Source organism: Xenopus laevis, chromosome 7L (assembly GCF_017654675.1).
Source record: "Xenopus laevis strain J_2021 chromosome 7L, Xenopus_laevis_v10.1, whole genome shotgun sequence".
In the NCBI taxonomy this organism is placed as follows: domain Eukaryota; kingdom Metazoa; phylum Chordata; class Amphibia; order Anura; family Pipidae; genus Xenopus; species Xenopus laevis.
In genome coordinates, this window is record NC_054383.1 from 30031563 (window position 1) to 30054116 (window position 22554).

The 22554-nt window shown below is 38.8% G+C and overlaps 1 protein-coding gene across 4 annotated transcripts in view; it reads right to left on the bottom strand.

The window, feature by feature from the left end:
• Nucleotides 1–22554, bottom strand: part of LOC108696168 (cartilage acidic protein 1) — a 363333-nt gene that overhangs the window by 17978 nt on the left and 322801 nt on the right. The window contains exons 10-15 of one of the 4 annotated variants that reach the window (XM_041568727.1): nt 21142–21242; nt 19684–19852; nt 8285–8433; nt 6744–6786; nt 4898–5041; nt 1705–2465 (exon numbers count right to left, since the gene is read on the bottom strand). In XM_041568727.1, the coding sequence (XP_041424661.1) occupies nt 2353–2465; nt 4898–5041; nt 6744–6786; nt 8285–8433; nt 19684–19852; nt 21142–21242 (719 nt within the window). In that variant the 3' untranslated portion in view covers nt 1705–2352. Of the gene's footprint in view, nt 1–1704; nt 2466–4897; nt 5042–6743; nt 6787–8284; nt 8434–19683; nt 19853–21141; nt 21243–22554 lie in introns of those variants that run through there. The other 3 variants (XM_018225273.2, XM_041568725.1, XM_041568726.1) reach the window with 3 other exon arrangements.

A 22554-nucleotide genomic window follows, 5' to 3' on the forward strand; every position in this document is an offset into this window, starting at 1 on the left:
CATCACAACAGCGCCAATAAAAAGAGGAAGTGCGCGTCGAGCCATAGGAACCGGCACTTTAGGAAGAAGAGGAGCAGCGTGGTGGGCATCTCCGCCAAAGGTGCGCCGGGCGTCCCCGCTGGCCCATTTGTCTGGGCTAGGCTGCATTATTTTATGTAACTAGAATTCCAGTAGGTGCGGATATGAAGCCAATGTAAATCAGAACGGTATAATAAACTCATCTGTCTAATTGTCGATAGCTGCCAACCTTCCAACCCATGACGATATTTGTTAAAGGTAATTAAAGCATATATACCAGGGATCTGGAGAATGTTAAACTTTAAATTAAAGACACTGGAAAGATTTGCCTTTTTTAGCGACAGCTGGAAACTTTGAGCACCCTAATCTGGCAGGCCCTTATTTTGAAAATGTCTTGTGTGTTGTGATTAATACTCCAATTACACCACTTTATACATATCTCTGTTAGCTTCACAGATACTTTTATGTTTAGTTGGAAATAGGAGCTAGTTGGATTTGGTCTTCCACTGGGCTCACCAAGGGAACATACGATACTCATTGAGAAGCACAGATGGGTCAGTCACCACGAGCATCTGCTTCCATTACCCCTGTACTAGTATCTAACACTGGTATACAAGGGTGTAACAGCACAATGGAGAAAATAATTCTAAACGAAATAGTAAATACAGGATGTACCCTGTTAGCCAGTAGATCAGAGAAAAATAACTTGTAGTTTTGCACTTAATTGGAAAATCAAAACAAAAGTGACATACAGTAAATGTGAAACCTTTTAATGGCTACAAAGCAAGCAAGTTCCTTCTTCAGGCATACATTCGAGAGCAGCTCCAAGTGTTGAATAAATAGTTTCTTATAGATTAAAGGGGTCATTTAATTTCCCTGGTGCTATTGCTAGAGAAAGGGGTACAAGAGCATTCCCCCTTAGGCAGGGGCATAGCTACAGAGGAAGCAGACCCATTGGCTGCAGGGGGTCCCAGGAGTACAGTGGTCTCCATGATGCCCTAATTAATGAGCAATTTCAACATGTATTTTTAAAACAGGTCATCCTCTGGACATGTTGGGGGTCCTAAAATTAATTTTCTGTGGGGCCCAGTATCATCTAGTTATGCATTCTGTACATGCTCTTCCAGAATCCAATTAAATTGGCCACAAAATGTTCACACCTCTTATCTTTATCATGTTCTAGAACAAAATGCCATAGATTGTTTTTATTGTTGCTAACACATATAGCACTTACTACGCCAAAATGTTCCCACTTATTTATAATAGGGATGCAGCAAACCATGTTTTTCCTGGGTTCAGCTGAATCCCAGAATAAAGGGGTATGGATTTTCCCAAATCTGAACCCTTCTTCTACCCCAATAAAGCTGTGCTCAGGAATACCCAATGCGTGTGAGGAGCACACTCTGAAATGGACCCTGTTGTTTAGGGTTCAGATTTGCTTTAGCCAGGCTCTTGGATTGGGCCGAATCCAGATAAAAATACTGTAGCTTGGATTTGGTCGAACCAAACCAATTTGGTGCATCCCTAATTTATTATAAGGCAAAATGCATTGCATTTGTAATATATTTAAGGATGGGGTGTAGTATGCTGCACAGAACTAGGATCACATTCAGTAACCATACAAAGTAATCCTAGTTGCTTCTCAGGAAAAGCCGTAGCATTTAAAAAAACTTTGCCCACTCAGAGTCCATAAGTATATATCTTTTATTTCTAACATTTTTTTAGACTGATGGTTGGAAGACTGCAAAACATTTTGACCTTTAAACATTATTTTCAATACTGTAAAAAAAGAAAGAAAAGAAAAAGTAAGGAAACAAATAAGGCTTCTTTCTTGACATAGATTGAGAGCAGGTAAAGCACAGCCCAGGCAGGCCAAACCAGCAGGCACGTGTAGAAAGTTAGAAAGGAGATAAGCAACCTACCAACCATCCAATCAGAATAAACCTTTCCCTACCAGTGGACCTGCCATGCATTGTTTCATTGGCTCCTCTTGCAGCAAGAGAGTTAACCAAGACATTGGGGCAAAATATAAAAAATTGGGTCAATAAAATAGAAAAATGAATTCAAATATTTGAGTGTCTTTAGCTTGAGCGCAAAGGGATTTTTTCTTCAGTTTTCTCAGAAAACATGCATGACATATTAACAAACAACTTGTTTTTACGAAAATATCACTATTCACTCTAAGCTTCAAACAAAATCCTCTTTTGATGTTATGTCACTGGCCACCTGATATCCAGGTCAACATTGGGACAGGATGGCAAAGAGTTCTTCATTTACTGTAGAAGTTGAGGAAAACAAGCAGAAAAAGCCTTTTTTTTTAAATGACAGGTTGGATTAGAGGGCGTATATCTGGAAATAGAATCCAAGGCCTAAAAGGGAGGCTGTACTGTGCAAGGAGAGAGCCAGGAATCTGGAGGCAGATGAGGATCCAAAATAAGCCACTTGAGCTGCATGTGTGAGCAAATCAATGAGGGGCAATAAGGCAGGAGTGTTGAAAAAAAAAAGAATATATGAACACAGGAAAGGGATATAAATGGAAATGTAAGGGCAAGAAAAAAGGGGAGGACAGAAGAAAACGAGACAGAGAAAAACAGGAAGTTAATAGATTTTACAGTAAATGAAAAATATAATCACAGTAGATGTTGTTCCTGGATACAAACTATGGCATTTTGTGCATTGGGAAAGTAACTATAAAGGAATGGGATCTATTATCCAAAAGGCTTGTGACCTAAGGTTTTCAAGATAAGTGATCTTTTCATAATTTGGAGCACTATGTCTTACGGCTGCAAAAACATGTTTATATTAAATTAAATACAAAAGAATTAGGTTAATATCAAGTAAAAGAAGTGCCTTATCTGCCAAAACCAAAGTACAGCCAGTAGGGAAGAATATTGGTTTGTTTAAAGGACATTATGTGAAATGGTATTTTCATATTTCTGGGTTGTTTTTTTTAAATAATGTGTTTCCAGTTAATAAATCCAACTCAATTCCAGTACATGTTAATATTAACCCCTCATAACTCTTACTTGTATGAAGAGAAAGCTAAAGTGCATATACGTAGTAAGCACCAAGAGTTGAAATAACTGGATTGGTATTAGACAACTTTAATGTTTTATGTTTGCCCAAGAAATACTAAAGAGTGTATTTGTATAAGGTAAAAACAGATAGGCGGCACTCCGAATAGAAATGAATAATGATTAAGGGATTTCTTTCCTGAAACGCGTAAGGCCATGTGGATCCATCTCCTGTTGGAATAAATTTTCATTATTCATTTTTATCCGGAGTGCCGCCTGTCTGTTTTTATAATTACAAGGCACAGCTGGGGCGCTGGTGGCTGAGCACCCGTTAATGAAGTGGAACGAGTGGAGGAGGAAAACCCGCGTGGGATGAGTCTGGAGCGGCTATCTAGTTTGACTGTATTTGTATAAGGTAGTTGGTGATATTTCTAAGAGACAGAAGTGTGGTGCAGCGTATACGTTTCAGGGTGAAGCCTATAGCAGCCCATGTACTAGCACAGATGTCTAAGTGCAGTAACTCATAGCAAATATTGATGATTTTGGAATGGCACATGTGCAAATTTGAAAGCATGTGTCTTATTGGTCTTTACTAGTAACTACACTTGTGTGGGAAAAAAGATTTCCTGTTTGCTTCTTGATAAAGGTGCTGGATGTGTATATTATAACAACTAAGCTCACAAGATGTTCAAATTTCTTTGCAGGTCTATACTGGTCATGTTATGGCTGTGCAACTTCTTCCTGATAGGACTGTCAAAGTACAATTCCCAGTGCTCACAATTGGATAGGACTAACAAAAGGTTGTGTTCATATCTATCTCTGATGCTGTACTTCATATTCCAGTTTTTTTGCACTACTATTACTGCTTGGAAGGTAAGGAGTGAGGCCTTTGACTAATTCCACTGCATACTTTCTCCTTTTTTTTTTTACATACTACAGGTATGGGACCTGTTATCCAGAATCAGGGCTGGGCCAGGCCAGGCCAAGCGCCCTAGGCAACCGGGCGGCAAGCCCTGCCCGCGGCACATGTGTGCACATGCGCGAGTGACGGCTAATGAAGAGACGGATGGGGAGGGGTGACAGCAACGGAGGGGAGGGAGAGCATTAAGAGAGGGCGTCAAGAGGGAAAAAATAAGACTGAGGTGCGGACTAGGGGTAGGCAGAAGACAGTTTTAGAGGTAGCTGCCCAGCAGCCTCTTCTGCCTAATCCCTGTGTCCGGTCCTGTCCAGAATGTTCAGCGGTTTAACAGACAATGGATCTTTCTATAGCTTGGATCTTCATGTCTACTAGAAAATCATTTAAACATTAAATAAACCCAATAGGAGTGTTTTCCCTCCAATATGGATTAATTATATCTTAGTTGGGATCAAGTACAAGGTTTACAAAGAAAAAGGAAATCATTTTGAAAAATCTGGATTATTTGGATAAAATGGAGTCTATGGGATACGACCATTCCATAATTTGCTTTCTGGATAATGGGTTTCTGGATAACTGATCCCATACCTGCATTTACTTTTAGCTGGTTTGTGAATGAACAATAGTTTTAGTACAAAAACTATATAGTGAAGTATCCATAAAAACAGTGGTCAATATCTCAGTCCTCAAAGGTGTCTTTTTCCCCCAATTTACCTTTTGTTTTTAATTTAGTTTTCTATATTGAATATGTTTTATTATTACAGAGAAAAAAATAAATCATTTTAGAATTATTTGCTTATAATGGAGTCTATGGGCGATGGCGTCCCTGAGCATTCTGGATAATGGGTTTCCGGATAACTGATCCCATTCCTGTACAAGCAAAAAGTTATCATCCTTATCTCAAACAGCTTTAAACACCTCCAGGTTTAGGAAAGAAACACAGTCCTACCGACACAGGCAGTTCCATCTTCATTTGGCTCAAACCCTCTACTGCATCTTCTATTTGGTCGGCATTTGTATCCTCCATATGTGTTGATACAGACTGGCTTCTCCCTGGGACACACGAAGGGAAACTGTATGCATTCATCTGTATCTGAAAGCAAACAAATACATTGAGCTCCAGTTGTTAAACCATATTTAAGATTTGGGTTTTCACATGACCTTGATCACTTTCATGCTGGCGCCTTTTATTATCCCAGTACTTATACAATGTAAATACAAATTACACAGTGACTCACAAAGTACAGGTATGGGACCTGTTATCCAGAATGCTTGGGACCTGGAGTTTTCTGGATAAGGGGTCTGTAATTTTCTGTAATTTGGATGTCCATACTTTAAAGGGCCGATTCACTAAGGGTCGAATATCGAGGGTTAATTAACCCTCGATATTCGACTAGGAATTAAAATCCTTCGACTTCGAATATCGAAGTCGAAGGATTTAGCGCACATAGTTCGATCAAACGATCAAAGGATAATTCCGTCGATCGAACGATCGAAGGATAATTCCTTCGATCGAACGATCGAAGGATAATTCCTTCGATCAAACGATTAAATCCTTCGAATCGAACGATTCGAAGGATTTTAATTCAACGATCGAAGGAATATCCTTCGATCAAAAAAAGTTAGCCAAGCCTATGTGGACCTTCCCCATAGGCTAACATTGACTTCGGTAGCTTTTATATGGCGAACTAGGGGGTCGAAGTTTTTTTTAAAGAGACAGTACTTCGACTATCGAATGGTCGAATAGTCGCCGATTTTTACTACGAATCCTTCGATTCGTAGTCATAGTTGTAGTCGAAGGGACGAAGTAGCCCATTCGATGGTCGAAGTAGCCCAAAAAAAACTTCAAAATTCAACGTTTTTTACCTTCGAATCCTTCACTCGAAGTTAGTGAATCGGCCCCTAAGTCTGCTAAAAAATCATGTAAACATGAAATAAACCCATTAGGCTTGTTTTGCCTCCAATAAGGATTAATTATTAGGTGGCCACAGATATAACTATTACGATCTTTCTTGGAAAAGATCTTTCCAAGAAAGATCGTTTGTTTCAATACACTCGTGTAGAGTGGAATAGTCAGATATACAGTAGAATTTTACATGTATCTGACGATTCAGCACTAACTGCGCCCGATGTTTGGATCCCTTCAAAGGCGCCCAATCAAAATTTTCCATCCAGCTCGATCGACAAGCCGACTGATATCTAAATCTTCTGTCAATATCGGTCGGCTGTTTTCCCACCATACACGCACCGAATATTGTACGAAAATCCGTTTTGTACGATATTATCTGTGCATCTATGGCCACCTTTAGTTGGGACCTAGGTCAAGATACTGATTTTTTACAAAATAAATATTTTTTTAAAACTTTTGAATGATTTGATAAAAATTAAGTCTATGGGAGATGGCCTTCCCATAATTCGTAGCTCTCTGGATAAGGAGTATCTGGAAAAAAATAGATCCCTTACCTGTACAATAAAGGACTACAGACATTCAATTACTATTTTTTTAACACATAGTGAGGGAGAGACAGCTCACATAAGCTCCATTCTCTCTGAGCCCTGCTTTATGCTTTAGAAGTCTCTGCTTTCTATATTACAATAAATGAAGCTCAAACCTTAGATGCACGGCATGATTCATGCAAATGTGAAATCCCTCAGGAGCAATTAAGAAAAAAAACACAAGCATTTTGCACATTTTCTTCATATCCTTGCTCATTAAGCTTTCAGGCACACAATCTGTTCATGCAGTGGCATTCTGTTCCACGTACAGGTGTTCCACTTTCAAGCAATTTGCTTACCTGTACAACGTCCGTTTTCATTCACCGAGAAACCCTGGCCGCACTGTAGTAAATGATAAATGGGGATAGAAACAAATAGTCAGATTTGAACATACTAATAAAGGGCCAGCGTACAGAGGTGTGCCTTCTCCTTAAATGCCAATACATGGGGGCAGACTTACTAAAGGGCAAGGTGGCCGTCGCAAGAGAAAATTCACCAGAAATCCCATCCGCTGGGACATCACCAATTTACTAATAGTCGTAGATGACAATTCACTAACAAAAGAGACCATCACTAGCGCAGTTTCGCGCCCTATCGTCAGGCGAATTTTTACTCAGGCGAATAATCATTACTCTGCAAATTCACTATAGTGCGAATTTTACAGGACATTACCTCTTTCGCCAGAGTTTCTTCCGCCACCTTAGACCAGGCGAACTGATAACATGAAGCTACATGCTCCTCAATGTCAGTGACATCATATTCTGTATGCCGGAAAGTCATAAAAGTTCTAAAAAACGCTGGCGTTTTTTCATAATTTAAAGTGGGATTGCAAAACTCCTAACTATTAAAGAGTTTTGTGTTAACATTTTTTATTAACCAATATGAGGGGCATGCCACATTTGCTTTAGGGTGGGCTCATGTCTAGGGCATTAGAGGATCTCTTTTGTCTTTATTTTGCTTCCTTGACATTTGTAATAATAAGTGGCCACTCCAAGCATTTGCACCAACATCTCTAATAAAGACATGACCTATATGTACCCACCCTATTCAAATTGACAAGAGTACTAATGAAGTTTCGCTAGGCAGAATTGAACGCTAGAGAAAGATTGCTATGAAATGCTTACGCTGACGAATTAATGGTGGCGAAACTTAGTTAGTGTAGTGGTAGTGAATTGCGCCTGAGGAATTGGCACGACGTGTGGCAGATCCTTCACTGGCGACAATTCGCCCTTTAGTGAATTTGCCCCGTGGAATGGTAAATGCCTGTTGCCTGACTCCTTCTTGATTCTGCTTTGTCTTGTTGCAGACATTGGGCCAGATTCAATTCAGTGAGAAAAAGATTCATCACATGAAAACTCATGGCAATTTGAGATGCAATTCAATTCAGAAAAACTTATTTCACTGTTTATCACATGAAAACTCTATTGAAGTCTATGGGAAAAAACTGGAACTGAATTTGGAGAACAGTTTTTTCTCCACTATTTGAATCTTGTCCATGAGTTTTCACTTGATAAACCACAACATCACTTTTACTGAATTGAATCTGGCCCATTGTTCCTTGTATTGTTCCCTAAACCTTCATAAACCCCTTAATCACTTGCCAAAGGTCTCATATCTCATGTGATAACCCTTACAAAATAAAAAAAAGTATTGGGGTGCTGCTTGACTGTGTCTTTTTGCCGATTCCTTTCTTCTTCTGGACTACAGGCAAAACAGCTCAGCTTGCGAGAACTAGTCCCATATAAGTGGGCAAAACGATGGATTTCACCACAAGGTTATCAATATAGATTTGTATTGATAAGAGTGTACACATAGACACAAACACTAAAGCAAAATTTACCACCTCAATATCCGTTGGTTTAGTTACAATGTCATCTTCGTGCGGGTAGGGAATTTCCAGTACAGAGTTAATTTCCCCTTCGGCAACGCTTCTGGTAAAAACCTTGCCATCAGGCCAGGTTACCTCTAGGCTGCTAGCTTCATCCTTTCCTAGAAAGAGAAAGACAGAGAAAGAAATAAAAGCCAAGACACTCATTGGAGTCATGATACCACAGACTACTGGTATGGGATCTGTTATCCAAAATGATTGGAACCTGGGGTTTTCTGGATAACAGATATTACTTTACCAATAAGGATTAACTATCTTTCAGTTGGGATCAAGTACAAGGTACTGTTTTATTCTTATAGAGAAAAAGGTAATACAGGTATGAGACCTGTTATCCAGAATGCTCAGGACCTGGGGTTTTCCGGATAACGGATATTTCTGTAATTTGGGTCTTCATGCCTTAGGTCTACTAGAAATTCATTTAAACATTAAATAAAACCAATAGGCTGGTTTTGCCTCCAATAAGGATTAATTATATCTTAGTTGTGATCATGTACAAGCTTCTGTTTTATTATTACAGATAAAAAGGAAATCATTTTTAAAAATTTGGATTCTTTGGATAAAACGGGTCTATGGGAGACAGCCATTCCGTAATTCAGAGCTTTCTGGATATCGGGTTTCCGGATAAGGGGTCCTATACCTGTAATTTAAAAAAAAAATTGGATTATTTGGATAAAAAGGAGTCTATAAAAGACAGCCTTTCTGTGTTTCGGCGCTTTCTGGATAACGGGTTTCCAGATAACGGATAACATTGTAGTTACAGTATGTCCCGGAACATTTCTAATTATTCTAAAAACACAATTTCTCTTTTATGGTTTCTCATGAATCAGTCATCATATCTGAGTTTATTGCAGTGCTGTATCCAAGAACCTTAGCACAATTAGTTTCCAATCTATCGGAATTGTGTGTCTTTTTACAGATTTGCAATGGGGGAGGCCTAAATTACACTTGCAGCTTCTCTGGGCACTTAACGACTCACTTAGACTTCAGATAAAGGACAAAATCTCAGACTTCAGGTAAAGGTCAAAGAGAAGGGAGAGGATGCTTAGAACAAAAATATCGTACATCTGATTTACTTCATTTTGTAAAGAGACATTTTTCTTCTTTAAGGAAATAATGGATTTCTCCACCTTTGAGCAGCAGGGCTAGTTCTTTTGTAGAAAACACTGATGTTAATCTTAAATATGAAGACATTAGAGCAACCCGTGGTAATGTAATCAAAATGAAACATTTCAAATAAAAGATGTTTTTTAAAAAGGAAAAATTGTAGAAAGGTGCATTGTTTCCACCATCGTTTGTACTTGGAGGCTTAAACAGAACTGGGATCTAAGGCACAGAGAATGTTCAGGATTCTAATAGGTGAATCGATGGCCCTAGAGCGCTGAGAGAACAATTAACTGAACAATATTGATTTATGACTCTAGCTGTGCTGTTGCTAGGCTACAGCTCCTAGTAGGATTTAAACCATACATGTCAAACTCAAATCATGCCCATGTAGGAAGCACTTGCATCCATCAGTTTAAGGGCATCTATCACAGGAAAACTGTTTTTCCCACCAGAGGTGCAGGATAATAGAGTTTGGGAAAGCGATATTATTTTGTAGCAGGCGCAGTGTCGGACTAGCCCACCGGGATACCAGGAAAACTCCCAGTGTGCCCTTGTGTAAGTGGGCCTCTTGATTCTAACCATTTGACCTATTTCACAGTAATTCCCTATTTCTTTAAGGTAAAAAATAGACTTAATAATGGAAGAATTATAAGTAGATATAAAAGACTAGGAGAATAAAGAGGTTGAGTGAGGAGAGGAGGAATACTAGTTTGGGACCACAGTCTAAGGTTTTTCAGTGGGCCCACTGTCTAAGGATTTCTGGTGGGCCCACTGGCATCCCAGTCCAACACTGAGCAGGCATTATTCCGTTATCGGAATGTGGGCAGCCATGCTTGATGACATCTTGCTTAAGTGGATAAATAAGCAAGCTGGGGCTGTTTAGAGTCCCAACATGGCATCTGGTGGGAGAAACAATTTTCCTAGGATAGGTCTCCTCTATTAGTGCATGGTGCACAGCACTATTGGGCATAAGGGAGCCCTGTACAGAACATCTGCCATATGTAGGTGCGAAATTCAAGGCTCTCCATTCGCTGCAGAATTGAAGCCCATAGACTTGTGTGGCATTGTGCGAAAAAAAAAAGACGCGCATCAAAATGTAATTCGCTGTGCGACAAGAATGTTTTGACACCCGTAGACTCTAATGGGCGTTGGCGACATTTCACCGGTGGCGAATTTTTGACAAAACTGGTCAAATTTGCCCATCCCTACTCTCCATCAGTTGTAGCCTACAGAGGTCTTGAGCATACTTCTAAGGGTAGCAGTGAACTCAGAGTAAGGCCTGGCTCTTCACACTACTTTCAGAAATGAGGCAGTTACTCTAATAAAATGCTCATGAGCTATGCCTTATCATACATGGGACAGAATATGGGAATTAGCACACAGAACTGCATCTATAAAGGCCATTACCACTACATCATGCAAACAACACATTTAAGGGGGAATTCAATTAAAATCGCAAGCGATTTTTAAAATGGCCTTTTTTAGTGCTGTTCACAATGTAAAACCATTTGCTGGTGAATATTACATCTCTCACTATAGCTAAGAAAAGGTTGGCGTTAACACCTTTTTTTGTTGAAAAAATGCTTTGTGGAACTTATGACGCATATACGCAAAAGCCATTTGTTTGCAAACTTTGCGAGGAAGTCTTTGAGGTCTGAAATCGGTCCAAAAGGGCACAAACTGTGAAAAATCTTGGTCGCTAACGTTCGCAATGGTGAACATTTTTTGCACTAACGAAACATATTACATTCCCTCATTAGCCTCTGGGGCCAAACAACATTTCTATGGGGTATATTTATCAAAGAGTGATGTTAATAGTGAAGTTCCGCCACTAGAGTGAAATTCTATGGGATTTTTATAGGCGTATTTATCAAAGGGTGAACTTTCACTTTCACCCATTGATAAATACGCCTTTCAAAATCCCATAGAAATTAATTGAGAGCTGTGGAATTTCACTCTAGTGGTGGAACTTCACTCTTTGATAAATTTACCCCATATATGTCTGCTATTATAGGCTGTTGTAGGTTGACGCGTTCTATGTGATATTATTTCCTTAATTTATATTAATAATATCTATAAGCATTAGTGATGGGTGAATTTGTACCGTTTCGCCCAAAAATTAGCAAATTTCCTGCGAAATTCGCTAAACGGCAAAAAAATAGCAAAACATGAATTTTGATGCCAGAGTAAATTCCCGGGCGTCAAAATAGAATTTTTTGCCGAATTTTGGCAGGAAATTCTTGAATTTATTCTCCGGTGGCGAAACACAGAAATTTGCACCTGCCGAATAAATTCGACCATCACCAATAAGCATAAAATTTCCAAGCGGCAGAAAACAACAGAGTTTTAAGCCTTGAAGGTGACCACATTTAGGACACAAGTTCCCAAAGAGCATTTTTAGTAATACAAATATAATTTTTTCCACACGCAGAAGAAACTCATACTAAAATGTTATGCAAATGAGTTCATAGAATTTAGGTTTAACACATAGAGCAGAAGAACTCAGTTTATGAATCCCACTGAAAGTTCTTCAGTTCATTAATGTACAAGGCAGAGAATTATCTTGACCTCAAAGCTCCTTTAATTACAACCTCCATCTATCAGGAGGACAAGAACCTTCTCACTTTCAGTAGGTGTTGTTTTCTGAGTTTTCTCATTAGGCAGAGTGTAAAAACGTCTCCCTCCCTCTGTAGCTAGCATCCCCATTATACTGTTATATTGTCTGACACTTTCAGAACTGCAGCTGTCACCTCTGCTCCTTCTTATAGGAAAGAAATTATAATTAACTGTAATGTTGTTCCTTATTTACCGCTGATACTGGAAAATTGCTATTTAGACTCTGTACAAGTATGGAACCTGTTATCCAGAATGCTCGGGACCTGGGGTTTTCTTAGTTATGATTAAGTACAAGGTACTGTTTTATTGTTGAAAAAGAATGGATGTGAGTTCCTCCAAAAAGTCAATCAAAAAGAGTAAAAATACAACAATATTTATGAGGACATGATAAGAGAAGGTCTAACGCATTTCGTGCCTGTTGGGGCACTTACTCAAATCAATTCTTTTTCTATTATATATGCACCCGTGGACTGGGGTGAATGGTGAGTATATCCTCTTCTGTATACTGCTTGGTTTGTCCGTAACTATTGAAAGTTAATTGACTCAAGGTAGTGCACCCTTTGGCACTTTGCACCAACCCCTCTTGTTACCGTTTTATTGTTACAGAGAAAAAGGAATTCATTTTAAAAAATGTGGATTATTTGGATAAAATGGGACGTCACCTTTCCATATTTCAGAGCTTTCTGGATAACAGGTTTCCAGATAACGGATCCCATACCTGTAGTACATTCTCTATATGATTAACAATGTTCAGTTATTTGTTATAATCTGTGCTTAGTGATTTCACTTATATCAGCCAACACATAGAAAAGTATTTTAAAAAATCAACCATTCAAAATAATGGTTATTAAAAGTTACCATGAAATCAATGACTTATATGAAACTCCCAGGCCTCAGATCTGGTGTTTGTCTTTACATAATTCTAAAACTTCCCAATATGCTTATGGGGTAAGTTATGGGTAGAGATTTCATCAGATCCAGTAACCTGAGATGTGTATTTTCCAAAGGTGATCAGTAAATGGCAACTTCTGATTGGCTGCTATGACTAGTGATGGGCAAATAAATTCACCTGGCACGAATTTGTGGCTAACTTCCGTGTTTCCCTTCAATTTCCGATTTTCGCACGGAAACGTTTGAATTGCTCGATTTTTTTAGTGAAATGTTCGAATTGCTCGTTTTTTTTGTGAAAATTTTCGAATTGCTCGATTTTAGTGAAACGTTCGAATTGCTTGATTTTTCCGTGATATCGTTCTAATTGCTAAATTTTTTTGTGAAACTGTTCGAATTGCACGATTTTTTCGTGAACTTTCCGATTTCACGATTTTTCGAGAATTTTCCGGCGACACAAGAGAAATTCGCCCATCACTAGATACGACCTATGCAAATTTTTACACATTCATTATATTATCCCCCCCTGATTTTATAACAGTGGGTATATTATAATGCTTCCGTGCTTATATACTATTATATGCTGTTTTATTATTTTCTGTGATCTGCCCTTGTTTTGCCACGAATTTCTCAAATTTCCTGGGGAAAACGGGCGAGAAATTTGTGAAACGTGATTTTGACGATATTTGACGCACAATAAAGTCAAGGAGCGTCTGTTTAATTGTCGCCGGCGTATAAATTGCGAATTTTTATTTGGATAAAATGGGACGTCACCTTTCCATATTTCAGAGCTTTCTGGATAACAGGTTTCCAGATATCGGATCCCATACCTGTAGTACATTCTCTATATGATTAACAATGTTCAGTTATTTGTTATAATCTGTGCTTAGTGATTTCACTTATATCAGCCAACACATAGAAAAGTATTTTAAAAAATCAACCATTCAAAATAATGGTTATTAAAAGTTACCAATGAAATCAATGACTTATATGAAACTCCCAGGCCTCAGATCTGGTGTTTGTCTTTACATAATTCTAAAACTTCCCAATATGCTTATGGGGTAAGTTATGGGTAGAGATTTCATCAGATCCAGTAACCTGAGATGTGTATTTTCCAAAGGTGATCAGTAAATGGCAACTTCTGATTGGCTGCTATGACTAGTGATGGGCAAATAAATTCATCTGGCACGAATTTGCGGCTAACTTCCGTGTTTCCCTTCAATTTCCGATTTTCGCATGGAAACGTTTGAATTGCTCGATTTTTTTGTGAAATGTTCGAATTGCTCGTTTTTTTTGTCAAAATTTTCGAATTGCCCGATTTTAGTGAAACGTTCGAATTGCTTGATTTTTCCGTGATATCGTTCTAATTGCTCAATTTTTTTGTGAAACTGTTCGAATTGCACGATTTTTTCGTGAACTTTCCGATTTCACGATTTTTCGAGAATTTTCCGGCTACACGAGAGAAATTCGCCCATCACTAGCTACGACCTATGCAAATTTTGACACATTCATTATATTATCACCCCCTGATTTTATAACAGTGGGTACATTATAATGCTTCCGTGCTTATATACTATTATATGCTGTTTTATTATTCTCTGTGATCTGCCCTTGTTTCGCCACGAATTTCTCAAATTTCCTGGGGAAAACGGGCGAGAAATTTGTGAAACATGATTTTGGCGACATTTGATGCACATTAAAGTCAAGGAGCGTCTGTTTAATTGTCGCCGGCGTATAAATTGCGAATTTTTGCGGCAATTTCGCAAATTTATTACTCAGCGCCAAAACACACAAATTCACGTTGAATTTGCGCCTTCCGAATAAATTCGCCCATCACCAGCCATGAGTACATGCCAAAAATAGTAAATGGACAGTTTTGGTAGTGCTGGTAGGTGTCTAATGATCATGATTGCAGACACTATTTTTCTTATAGGCTCTTTGCAATAAATGTGTGGTTGTTACATTTACCCAGAGCACAAGTACAAGCCCAAGGAAATAATCAAAGTATAAACAAAGAATAAGATAACTAATCAATGGAGGGACAACCGGTTGCTTTGTATGTTCGAACGTATGCTATCATGGCATCCATATGGATTCCCCTTAAAAAATTTCTGTTTTGGGGCAATGGCATTTTGGCAGCAATTATTCATGAGCAACACATAACACTTATTTAAACAGTTACTAACAACCCCTCTACATCGGCATCTGGGACCTCGGTGTTCGGGGGATTGAAAAGTATAAAAATATGAACTAGTAGGCTTGGGTTTAGGCTCCTTCCGTTCAAAGGGGACACATGATATGGCAGCTTTAGGGGCATTGGACTCCTCAGAAAAGTGGTATTTATTGTATCATTGTTATACTTTATGCATTTATTCTCATTTTACCCTTTATTTACTTTTTGCCCCTTTGCTGCTGTTATTTTAGGATATAAAGCTAAAAAATAAGCTTTGATGATTTTGGCAGCCTGCAAGTTTATTCTGCTCTCTGTCTTTCATCTTGTTCCTTTCTGCTTTTTTCATTAGCGGGAATGAATTTGCTGTAATTGGCCCCCCTGTTCTTTTATAACCAATTCCTGTAATCACGTTTAGCTTTAAGGGCTATGGCACATAGGGTTGCCACCTTTTCTGGAAAAAAATACCGGCCTTCCTACCGTATATATTTATCTTTTTTCCCTATTAATAACATTGGGATCAACCATCATTTTTACCGGCCAGGCTGGTAAAATACCGGCCAGGTGGCAACCCTAAGGGCGCATGGTACAAATTCCATTACTATGCCATAGGGATGCAACTAATCCACTATTTTGGATTCAGACGAACCCCCAAATCCTTTATGAAAGATTCCGCAGAATACCGAACCGAATCCTAATTTGCATATGCAAATTAGGCGTTGGAAGGGGAATTTTTTTTTTATCTTGCCTTCACACGATTTCTAATCCTGCTGAAAAAGGCAGAATCCTGGCCGAATCCAGAACCGAATTCTGGATTCGGTGCATACCTTCTATGCCACCCACACCACTCAAATTTGGAGGTTCAAAGACATAAGATAGCCATACACAGGCAGATTTAAGCTGCTGATTTGGCCTCTTCAGAAGCTTATCTGCCCAAATATGGGCCCGTTGTGATGGCCTCCTTAGAAGATGTTTGGTAGGTTTGAGAACGCCTCGGGAGGACTGTGTTTATGAGGTCCTTTCCCGATAGGCTTGCATAGACCTTTGTTATGACTAGTGATGGGCAAATTTGTACCGTTTCGCTCAGCGCCGATTCAGGGGAAAACGCCGCCTGAGGAGGCTCCTGCAATGCCGCCCCCCTCCCCGGTTTACCAGTTGGGAGGGGAGGCAGGAACTCTATTGTAGAGAGCGCAATTGCGCTCACTCGCATTAGTAAAGCCAAATTTCCGGTTTAAAAAACAGAAATTCGGCTCTTAAAGGTACCAGGAGCGGCTTTTTGCCGCCCCTGGAAACCTCTCCGGCGTGCCGCCTGAGGCGAGTTTCTCAACTCGCCTCGTTGACGGTGCGCCCCTGGTTTTGATTTGCCGAAAAAAATCGTAAATTTTAAAAACAGCAAAAAATTAGCAAAACTGAAGTTTTGACGCCATCAATTCGTGGGCGTCAAAATCTACACTGGCGACAATTCAGACGCCGGCTACAATTTGATGCACACTAAAGTCAATGGGGTGCGTTTAGAGTGTTCAAAGAACTTTGACGCGGAAACGTGGAAATTCGCCTTGAATTTGCCCCTGCAAAATAAATTCACCCATCACTAGTTATGACCAGATCTTTGGTCAGGGACCAAGCATTCAGATCAACCCAATTTGCCAAGCACATCTGTGGCTAAATTGAGGAAAGAAACACTAATTTGGTGACCTTGTGTGCAGAATTACTCTGACTCTGATAATGCACCACTAGGTCAAACGACTGTTGCTTGCAATTAATCACTAATACATTTAAAAGCAATTACTGCCTGACCCAAGACAAGGCACTTGCCATATAAGTCTACGACAGCTTCCTGGTTCTGCTGAGCAAAGGAGAAACTAATAAAATGAATTGCCAGTATCCTGGGAAGATCCGTGAGCATGAGCTGCTACAGCCTGCAGCTTAGGAAAGGAAGGGGTTTGTATTTTTTTTATAGAGGGTGGGAGTTTAGAGAAAAAATAAACAACTTTCAATTAGTGCTTTACGAGTTGCACAATTTTTTTTATTTTTAATTAAAATATTTGGTAAGCCCTATTTGTTTTTGCAAAAATGTTTTTAAGTTGTATACTGTGCCTTTAAAGTTTTTTTTTCTTAATGTCTTTGGATGTTCCTGATTAGGTCATAGTTGGCAAGCTATATGCATCTACTAATAGAGCTGGAATGTCCCTATCAACAAATAATGGTCGCATTTCATAGAAGCAAGCATCCAGATCACTATAAAATGAAACAGCATATAATACAAACGGAAATGCCTCTTGGTATCTGATGTTTTTATTCCACAAAATCTCAAATTTGGTCTGATTCTTGCCTATGTCAAAAGGCATTGCTAGGGACAATAGGTAAGAAACTGTACCTGTTCTAAAAGAGAATGGGACCCCATACTTTCTGCTTGTGCCCATTTCTTTGAGTTCCACAAAGAACTCAATAATGGCCTAGCACCTTGTGCTTCTCTGACTCCCAATTACAGCAGATTCATTCCCGCTAATGAAACAAGCAGAAAGGAACGAGATGAAAGACAGAGAGCAGAACAAACTTGCAGGCTGCCAAAACCATCAAAGCTCATTTTTTAGCTTTATATCCTAAAATAACAGACCTTTTAGCTGAGCCTAATTTTAACTCCTTAGTAATGCCAGCAGAGACTATACACCGGCTCCTTCTGGCCTATGACTTAGCCGTTAAAAGAAGCTGTAGCTTGAACATTTGATGACATTATATCATGTTAATCCAGGATAATACTTTATACAGACAGGACTAATCACTTAGCTGCGTAATTCTACTGAGCTGCATAAAAATATGTAAACAAAATCCCATCAATATTGGCTGTATGATTCAGTCCCATTCAGTCAGGTCTGGACTGAGAGTCAATATAGGCCCTGGCATTTCAAGTACACAGAGGCCCAATCAGCCCCACCAGCCCACTAAATACTGACTTTCTATGGCACCTTATAGCTGCCCCTCTGGCATTTGCCAGAAACCAAAGATTGCCATTTCGGGCCTGCATTCAGTCTCCACTCTTAAATCATGTGCCAGGTCATTCTCTTTGCCATCTGCCAGCTATCTCTTTCTCCATAAAACATTTATGTGCCAGCTCTCTCCCAGTGGTACATGTGCCAGCTCTCCCCCTCACTTACATTTATAGTAACATAGCAGCATAGTAAATTAGCTTAAAAAATACACACATCCATCAAGTTCAACCTTTTAAGTCTATATATAACCTGCCTAACTGCTAGTTGATCCAGAAAAAAACCCATTGGAAGCCTCTCCAATTTGAAAAAATTCCTTCCTGACTCCAAAATGGCAATCGGACTAGTCCCTGTATCAACTTGTACTATGAGCTATCTTCCATAACCCTGTTTTCCCTCATTTGCTAAAAAGCCATCCAACCCCTTCTTAAAGCTACAGTATCTAATGTATCAGCCTGTATAACTGATTCAGGGAGAGAATTCTACATCTTCACATGAAGGTTTCATAACTAGACCATCTAATAAAGTTAAATACTGTACATGTATGAGATATGTTATTCTGGATCAGGGTTCTTTCCATAATGTGGATCTCCATAAGTCTGCTTTAAACATGAATTAAACCCAACAGAATTGTTTTAACCGAGTTGCAGGTCCTAGAGAACAATGTTGTTTCAAGACTATAGCACTGACGCTACTGGAATACAGCTCCCAGCATGCACTTAGCTTTGATAATACCAGACCCTGGATTAACTTGTACTATGAGCTATCTTCCATAACTCTGTTTTCCCTCATTTGCTAAAAACCCATCCAACCCCTTCTTAAAGCTATCTAATGTATCAGCCTGTACAACTGATTCAGGGAGAGAATTCCACCTCTTCACTTGTAGGTTTTCATCACTAAAGTTATATACTGTACATGTATGGGATGTTATTCTGGATCAGGGTTCTTTCCATAATGTGGATCTCCATAAGTCTGATAAAAATAATTTAAACATGAATTAAACCCAACAGAATTGTTTTGCCTCCTATAAGGATTAAGTAGATCTTAGTTGGGATCAAGTACACTTTTTGTACTATTATTACAGAAACGGAAATCATTTTCCGAACATTTCAATTATTTGATTAAAATGGAGTTTATGGGATAATGGGTTTCCAGATATCAAATCCCATACCAGTAGCAACTTTTCCCACCACCACCTCTCCAAACCCCACCAAATTCATGTGCCAGTGTTCCCCTTCCCTCTCACTTAAGGTACAATCTCTTCCTACCTGCACTCAGTTCATACACCAGCTCTATAGTATACACACAGCAATACATAATACATTCTATAGTAAAAACTACATTTGCATGGAGTGCTCAAGACAACTTGTAAATAAGAGGGTCCATGGAAAATGTCTTTCATATAATATCTGTTTGCCCAACTTTCTCTGCTTGGCTAAGCAAATCAGAAAATTCCAGTAGGCCCTGAAGCATTGACTCTATACACTGGAATCTAAATGTTAATTCAAAACATATTAGTGTGTATTGGATGTGTTTTGTGAGAGATATCAATTACTGAACATCAAGAGACAAATGTTGCTACTTACCTAGACCAAAGTGAGCTACAGGTTCCATCTCACAAAGGTAGCCAGATCCACCATCAATAATTCTGAGGTGTGCTCCACTTTTCTTTGTGTAAAGGACAACTTTTGCTCCACGTGCAAAGGCACCGAACTTCGTGCGAGGTATTAATCTGAGCCAATTATTTTTCAGGCCCTTGTGAAGGGGGGAAAAAAGGGTAAGTATATGAGAAGACACCATAGGAAGCCGTTTGTATACCTGAAACTTAAACAACTTCTACTTCTCCGAAAGAATTACCAGCATAAAATATGGCACTAGCTAGAGTGATCCCAGGCTGACAATTAGTAGCAGTGATAAAAATATAAACATAACAATCAAAGTTTAGTTTCTATGATTGCAGGGAAAAAGAGAAACACAGACATAGAGTAGGCAAAATTCCCATTGGAGGATCTTCTTGCCTTAACGGAGCTGCAGGTCCTAGAGAACAATGTTGTTTCAAGACTATAGCACTGATGCTACTGGAATACAACTCCCAGCATGCACTTACCTTTGATAATATGCTGAACTATGCTGGGAATTGTAGAACAGCAACATTTGGGTAGAGAATTACTGCCATAGAAGGTTTATGGGTCCTTTATGTAGCAAATGTTCTACAATCATATTTAATGATCCGTGGCAACCCCAATGAATGATTTATTGGATACAAATTTGGAACTGTAGGCTGAAATTTTGTAGATTAGATATAGAATTTGCATGTTACAGAATTTTAGTATTATATTTTTTAGCAAATGAGCCTCATGGACCCATATAGATCATTAATGTAGCGTAATGGTCCCCAAATTGGGGAATTGTAGTAGTGGTTGGAGGCTAAGGCTGAATGTAGTTAGGTGGAGATTTGAGGAGAATGCCTATTTGCTCTGCTAGACAGACCTGGAAGGTTTATTAGCATGATATTTGGGGTGAAATCGTATCTGATGTCATAGATATTCTATACATGAATGGCTGATACACCAATATCTGTAACCTTGGTATGGGCTAAGGTGGGTCTTGACCCAAGATTGGACCTCCAAGGAGGGTTTGAACTGAAAAAGTTAACAACCACTACTACAGCTCATAATTTTATTTATTTGCTTGTTTGCATTCTGCAAAATGTTTACCGACCAAGACATGGCCCTATTAAAAGGAAGCTCCATTCCTACCCATGAGTTATTATTCTAAAGTGGCATTTTGCTGCATTTTAACTGCTTGCATTTTCCTTATCATACAAAGTTAAAATGTGATGTGGGGTGTAGATTTCACTAGCTAGCCTGTCCTTAGGCTTAGGAATATTCTTATCTTTTGTGACACTTGGGTGCACAGAAATTGACGTGTTTGAATTATGTAATCGTTACATCCAAAAATGTAGAGACTGCAAAGCCTACATTAGTGAATAAAAGCATTTCAGCTTGAAAACATCTCTGATATTAAATTGCAAGGCATTGTACCTGCTTTCCTTTGAACACAGATAAAGGCTGGGCCATGGATTCACCGTGTGACAAAATTAGATCCAACATTCCATCTCCATCAAAATCCGTCACTGCTCCCCCTGCAAAAACAGTGAGTTAGTGAGCCGCACATAGTACACCAATGTAATAAATAGTTTGTTTGCTATTTGTCTAGTACTCATAGCAACAAATCAGCAGATAGCATTAAAGGAAAACTATACCCCCCAAACAATGTAGGTCTCTATAAAAAGATATTGCATAAAACAGCTCATATGTAAAATCCTGTTCATGTAAATAAACCATTTTAATAATAATATACTTTTCTAGTAGTATGTGCCAATGGGTAATCATAAATAGAAAATTGCCATTTTAAAAAATAAGGGCCGCCCCCTGGGATCGTAGGATTCACTGTACTCACAAACATACCAACAAACCATACATGTTAGGTCACATGAGCCAATTAACAGACAGAGTTGTGTCTTTTGCTTCCACACTTCTTCCTGTTACAGTTAGTGTTGTAGTATTTCTGGTCAGGTGATCTCTGAGGCAGCACAGATAGAGTCACGAAATGGTGGTTCAAGGCAAGAGATGTAAAAGTGCAATATTTACTTAAATATATATTCCAGTTTGGTAAGATTCTTTAATATGCCACTTAATATGATATGAACTATCTGTTGCTTAAGTGTTCATTTTGGGGGTATAGTTTTCCTTTAACTGGTCAACTTTGGTTGCCATGGGTTACTAGATGCGGGCAAACATAACACTTATTATTACATAATAGGGATGCACCGGATTCGGTCAAATCCCAGAATCCTGCATGAAAGATTCGGCCGAATACCAAATCCGAATACTAATTTGCATATGCAAATTATAAATGGTAAGGAAAAAAATATAAAAAGTTACGATATCCCTTCCCACCCCATTTTGGCCAGGCACGAGGATTCGGCTGAATCCCGAACAGAATCCTGGATTCGGTGCATCCCTATTACATAATGCAATGTAGCTACATACAGCACCTTCATAGTAATGTAAGGAAACAATGCAGATAAACATCAAATCATCATACAAATGAAGAATTGTTATCTTAAATATGACACAATAAGTAAAAGGAACTGTTTTAAATTGAAGCCTACGAGATTGAGGTTTCAGAATAATAAATCCAGTACTTATAATTCTATTAGACAAATGAAAAGAGGTAAAGTGGCCACATAAGTGACATATATGAAGCAATAAAGAGCAGATACCGTATTTGAGATTCAAGAGCAGGATTTCCACGAGTCTGAGGCTAAACTTTACCTATAGCTACAAACTAATGATTTGTTCTAGCATAGAATAGTTTTGTCTGAATTAAGGATGTATCTAATCCCTATTTTTGGGATTGAATGAACCTGGAATCTTTCTGTAAGGATGCGG